Below are 5,916 nucleotides of genomic sequence, written 5' to 3'. Positions count from 1 at the left end.
CTGTCAAGGAAGGAAGGACAGGGCCGGAATGGGAAAGGATTAGCCCTGGGCTGTGCAGGGGAAAGGCTTGCAGTATGATGAACTTTTACTTGTTCCTTCATGGAATGTATTACCTGTACCTGTCACGAGAAAAATCATTTCCGTTTTAGGAGGAAAAACTGAGGCCAAGAGTTGGGAGGGACTTACTTAAGTCCATGTGGTTTATCAGAGGTCTGTCCTGCTGCCTGACCTCAGGTCTAACACTGCAGCCGAGATTCATGGAACGGCCCCTCCACGTGCAGATTTTTACCAAAGGGGCCCTGGATTCTTACATTAAGTCCTTAACACAATAATAGGAGACACCCCCACCCGTCTACAAGGGAAAATAAGGAACACCCCATGCCCACTAACCCCTGAACAAAAGCCACTGGGAGCAGACATAAGTGTAAAGATACAAGGAAAATAAATAAACAGTATTGAAAAGTCGGTCCCACCGAAAGCTGGTCTTTAGTTGATTATTTGTTTGTTTTTCTGTATTTCTGATTTCTCTGTATAGCCCTCACTGCCCTGGAATTCATTCTGTAGACCAAGATGGCCTCAAACTCTCAGAGATCCACCCGCTTCTGCCTCCTGAGTGCTAGGATAAAGGTGTGTGCCATTATTACCTGTCATTAAAATGTTCAGTGTAAAATACACTTACGTGGGTATTTTACAAACCAGAAACCGTTAAGACAAAACAGGATTTTGTACAAGGTCAGATGGAAAAATGCCAGACACAGGACAAGAAACTCAGTACATGGGGCCTTTATGTCCATGGATTTTACATTTGGGAATCAATCTACAGATCAGAACTATCCAAAAATTCTATTTCCACAGTGAAACATGTCCATTATTATTATTTATACATTATTCTGCCTGCACATGTGCTTGCAGGCCAGAAGAGTGAACAGAACCTCATTATAGGTGGTTGTGAGCCAGCATCATATGGTTGCTGGGAATTGAACTCAGAACCTTTGGGGAGAACAGCCAGTGCTCTTAGCCTCTGAGCCATCTCTCCAGCCCTGGATTGAGGTCTTTTGACATCACTGTCGCGTGTGTGGCTGGACTGGCCCTGTACTCAAGTTCCGCCTGACCTGTGTTCTATTTGGGGATTGCGGGTGTAGTCCTCATGTAGGCTGTCTGTGTGTCTGCAGCGAGTATTTTCTCCCTATAACTTTTATACCCTTTGCACCCTGGCGACATAAACACCTCAGTGCTCCGGTATAGGAAGAGAGGAGACATTAGCCATAAGCCAACACCAGTAACAGTGGGTTAGTCTTCTTGGAACTTAAGGCATTGGAAACCTCACACTGATAGATCCCTATGTCCGCCCTCCACATGGGAGATATGGTGAGGCTTCGCCTGTCAGGTGACAGCGTGGTCCTCTCCGTGATATTCAGGGGCTTGTAATTGAAGAACCAGTTGATGTCCACTTCAGTGTCAGGTGACACACAGGTGAGAACTGAAGCATTCCGTCTTTTCAGTCTAGTTTGGTTGACCTGGAGGTAGGGCTTTTTCACAATCTCTGTGTGTAAACAGAAGAGACCAAATGAGAGATTCAGAGATCTCAGCCAGCCCCTCTCCACTCCACAGGCACCTAATAAGGGTTTTTCATTAAGAACTCTGGTATTGGCTGGAGAGATGGCTCAGAGGCTAAGAGCACTGGCTGTTCTTCCAAAGGTCCTGAGTTCAATTCCCAGCAACCACATGATGGTTCACAACCATCTATAATGAGGTCCTGTGCACTCTTCTGGCCTGCAGGCACACAGGCAGGCAGAAATTGTATACATAATAAGTAAGTAAATCTTTTTTTAAAAAATAATAGTAATTTGAAACCGAGGATATAGCCAGTATCTTGTGCTCGTGATTGCCACCCATGGCCTGGGCAACCCCCGTTCAGCCACATGGTGAATGATCATTGCCAAGACTGTGCATTGACCTTAAATATGAACAAGGACCTGACCTTGGGGCAGAGGGGAGTCTATTACCATTTATTTCCCTAGCTATTGAGAGACCAAAAGATACGTTAGCTATTATTAAGACCTGAAGTAGGTACCGTAGTCTAGTAATGCCCTGAGGGGAAGAGCCACCTCACTTCATTCTTTCCCCACCCACTAGAGATACAGTTGCTAGGAAACTGGACCATCCCCCTAGGGAGGGACACCTGGTCATTAATGGTCTAGGAAACTTCCTATAGCCAATCGATTCAAACTGTAGCATCTTGACCAATAGATGCTTGCCAGGCAGGAATCGCCCCTGCCTTGGGCATGCTGGGAGGGACCAGAATCTATATATCACCCAACTAACCTGGGCGCAGTGCGCTCAGCTCCCACCGCTTTGGCGGTGGGGCTGTGTAGGCCCAAGCTGCAGCTTGTAATTTACAATTAAAAAAAAAACCTCATGTATTTACAGCGGAGTCTGTTTATTCCTGGTCTTTTGGGGTTCGTGAACTGGGCAGAACACTATGAGACTTCCCTGACCAAACTCCAGATGATTAGCAGTTGCCATGAGGACCTGCAAAGCCCTGAGAACATCTGGCTGATGGCCTGGGCATCTGTCTACCTCTGCTATCCAGGCCAAGTCTCAGCAGAAGGAGATGCCCAGGAGACCCCGCTTACATGTGGCTGTCATGGCAGAGGGCTGGCTGCTTACACATGTCAATAAGGCCTTGTTCCTTGTCAGCCCTAACAAGAAGTCCTTTTCTGGAGAAAAGGTCGTCAAGTTTACCTGGAGTGGAATCTAGGACAAGGTCTGGAGCCCGTGTGAGGATCTCAGTTTTCCTCATCCATGTCCACCTGAGTCCCTCAGGGCCTAATGGGGCTGCATTCATAATGAGAGCTCTGAAGGTTTTGGCTGGGTCTAATCTCCTCTGAGTTACCCACTGCATGCCCTGCTCTCCGCAGAATAGATTTGCTGATGGACTTTGGTCTACTGTGGTTTAACTCCCTCACGTGTGTCCTGCACTAAATGCTCAAACCCCAGTGACGGCCGCAGAGCAAAGGGGAGGCAGGCACAGGGCACTGCTGTCCCTCCCGCGTGTTGAGTGGAATGATCCCACCGAGGACCCACGGGTCACAGAGTCACTTACTGTACACTTGGAGGTGGACATATGTTATTTCACGCTGATTGTGTGCTTCAAAGGTTTCTAAAGTGTAGAATCCTGTGTCTTCCTGGGTGACGGACCGGAGCATCATGGATCCATCCTTATATATGTCTTCTCTGCCGCTGGTTTTATCTCCAAGTTTAAGTACATCTGTGGCCTTATCATAACGTGCAATTGTAAAATTTTCATGTTCATTTTTCCCTTTGTACCAGGAAAAGGAGAGAAGATTCTCTTCCTGGTTAGGAACATGGAGAAGAACCTTTGCCCCTTCGGCAGCAGAGAACCGCATTTCTTTAGTTAGTCGGGCTGCAGCGGCAGGTGAGTTCCAGCAGGTTAAAAGTGAGGCTAAAGGGGAGAAAGAATCACCATCATTTTTGGGCCCACTGCGTCCTGAGCAGGCGAGTGCAGCCTGCTGAGAAGGGGCATTCTTCACACAGAATTGTTAATACCGCATGGTTTTTAGCCTTTGTTTTAAATCAAGCATAATGTCTTCCTTGGCTATAGAACTTTGCTGTGAGGAGATAAAGACTGAAGAAGAAAGGTCAGAGAAGAGGAACATGGAATGAAGAAAATGGAGAGCATCTATTTCCTTAGTTCTTCATCCTGGCCCACTCGGTAGAAGCCAGATGAGTCAGTGACCAAGTCCCTCCACTCACATAGAGTGTGTGTGTGTGTGTGTGTGTGTGTGTGTGTGTGTGTGTGTCTCCAACACGTAGCTACGTCCCTATCTCTCACAGATGCCCAGAAAGACAAGGGCTTCCTGAAGTTATATGCAGTGGAGGACAAACTGTCTCAGTTCGTAAGGTAATCTCCTTCCTAGGTGTCCTGATTCCTGAGAGTGACAGACACCTAGAAACACGTGATCTCAGACTTCATACATTCCCCTGCTCGCCCACTGAGGGCGCTAAGGCACCTTCCTCCACACCTCCCCCTGGATCCCTCACTTCCCCACCGTTAATCCCCTTTCCCCTCCCCAAGCACACCACACCCATCCTCTCTAGCACTGAATAAATCCGGTGCCTTCAAAGATTGATCTTAGTCTGTGTCCTATATAGCAACTCACTTCTCTCTTCCCGTGAAGAAAATCTCTCCAGGGCTGTCACCTTTTCCCACCGTTTCCTCTCCGCCCTAAACCAGCTCCTCCTCCTCACACAGAGGAGACTTCCACGCCCTCGGTAGTCTCAGGTTCTTCTCCATCATCCTTCCTCCCCCCTTTCCTGTCCCACCTCTTCTGTTTCAAGAACCCAACCCACCAGTGTCTGCTCCAGCACAGCCCTGTCCCCTGCACTCCCTCCCACAGTGTGCTCCTGACGGAAGCTCCAAGCACACCCCTGAGAATGAAAGCCCTCACCCTACTCCAGTGCAAAACAGGCACAAACCCAAGAGCCTGGAGCTGACCCAGGACATATGCATCCTCTGTGGACCTGGCAAATCTGTGGTAGGGAGCACACCCCATTACCATGTCAGGACCCCGAAGCCAGGGCTCAGCAATGTTCCCTGTGGGCAATGGTGACTCACTTTACATAAAAGATGACCTGGCTTTTCCTCCACTCTTACACTCCTTGTTTCCTGAGAGCACCCAGCTGAGCAGCCTCTGTCCCTCCTCTTCCTCTCCCTCAGGAGGAAGCAGAAAGAGGGTCTCCCCCAGGGTCCCTTCCTGTCACAGTGCCCTCCCCATACCACTCCGGGACCAGTCTCACCTGTGAGCAGGAGCCCTTTGCAGAGAAGCAGAGAAGGAGGCTCCATGGTGTCTGGTCCCCACTGTGCTGTCCTGATGTTGGCCCTGCTGGTCCTTCCCTCTTATTTCAACTGTCCTTAACCCCGGGGGTATCTCCCAGAGTTCCGTGGGCTCTGGGAAGTGTCTCTGCTCAAGGCCATGCTGGGTCAACTCCTCTTCTTGCTGTGGATTGTCCCTTCCCTGCTTTCCCACCCCACCCCACCTGTCTCAAGCATCCATCCTTTAAGATTTATTTGTTTACTTGCTTGAGACAAGGTTTCACTGGTCTCACTACTGTCCTGAGACTCACTATGTAGAGGAAGCTGATCTCAGACTCACAGAGATCTACCTGCCTCTGCCTCCCAAGTGCTGGGATTAAAGGCAGGCTCTACTATGCCAGGGTAAGATTTATTTTTTTAACGTGCTTAAAGTTCTTACTTCATAAATGATGGCCCACTGATTCTAAAATAAGTCACGACTAGATTTAATCTTTCCTCACCCTCCTTCCAGACTCCGCTTAAACTCTCCATTCTGATTGTCCTGGGTCTCCAGCTCCTGAGCCTACCCCACTTTCCCTCATCCTGATGTCCTGCAGGGCCTGTCTTTCTCCACAGCTTTTGCACATGGACATGATCCCTGGACAGGAAGAGAGCCATGTCCAGCTGGGCCCATAGGGCAGCTCTCCTACTCCAAAACCCGATGCTCTCACTACCTGCTACACGGGAGATGGAACGTGCCCCAGCCTCCGACAATCTGGCAAAATAATAGTTTGTTTATTCCTGCCTGTGCCTCTCTCTGATTGACACCCAGACCTCAAGCTCCATGTGTCCCTCAGGCTCTGGTTGATGTGACCTGGCTGTGTAGGCCTCCAGGGTCACACTGGGAAATCTTGGTGGAGGTTCAAGCCGGCAGCCCCCACTTCTTCCTGTGTGGTTTGTCAGCTGCTCATTCATTTGCCCTGGAGCTGTGAGGGGAGGGAGGTTATAGAAAATGGCTGCCCCAAAGAAGCCTGCTCCCCGACTTCGGCTTTCTCAGATACCTTTCCCTTTCTTAAGCACTAGAAAGACTTACAGAGCTG

General features: G+C 49.2%; 1 protein-coding gene across 1 annotated transcript; it reads right to left on the bottom strand.

The window, feature by feature from the left end:
* Nucleotides 1–1,098: 1,098 nt before the first annotated feature.
* On the bottom strand, nucleotides 1,099–4,867 carry LOC110552641 (carcinoembryonic antigen-related cell adhesion molecule 15-like). Its single transcript, XM_021644130.2, has 3 exons — nucleotides 4,822–4,867; nucleotides 3,107–3,466; nucleotides 1,099–1,543 (listed from the first exon to the last, which is right to left on the bottom strand). Exons 1-3 carry the CDS (start codon nucleotides 4,865–4,867, stop codon nucleotides 1,260–1,262), a joined length of 690 nt encoding a protein of 229 aa, XP_021499805.1. The 3' UTR covers nucleotides 1,099–1,259.
* Nucleotides 4,868–5,916: the final 1,049 nt, after the last annotated feature.

This window comes from Meriones unguiculatus, chromosome 1 (assembly GCF_030254825.1).
Source record: "Meriones unguiculatus strain TT.TT164.6M chromosome 1, Bangor_MerUng_6.1, whole genome shotgun sequence".
In the NCBI taxonomy this organism is placed as follows: Eukaryota; Metazoa; Chordata; class Mammalia; order Rodentia; family Muridae; genus Meriones; species Meriones unguiculatus.
This window is presented reverse-complemented; position numbering and strand designations above follow the sequence as displayed.

What these genes read in the sequence shown, in the direction of transcription:
- LOC110552641 (XM_021644130.2), bottom strand. Translation starts at nt 4,867, where the DNA reads ATGGAGCCTCCTTCTCTGCTTCTCTGCAAAGGGCTCCTGCTCACAG. An exon ending in CAAAGGGCTCCTGCTCACAG is followed by an intron (nt 3,467 to 4,821) that starts GTGAGACTGGTC and finishes TCTCCCCTTTAG; the next exon opens with CCTCACTTTTAACCTGCTGG. An exon ending in TGTCCACCTCCAAGTGTACA is followed by an intron (nt 1,544 to 3,106) that starts GTAAGTGACTCT and finishes GTTTACACACAG; the next exon opens with AGATTGTGAAAAAGCCCTAC.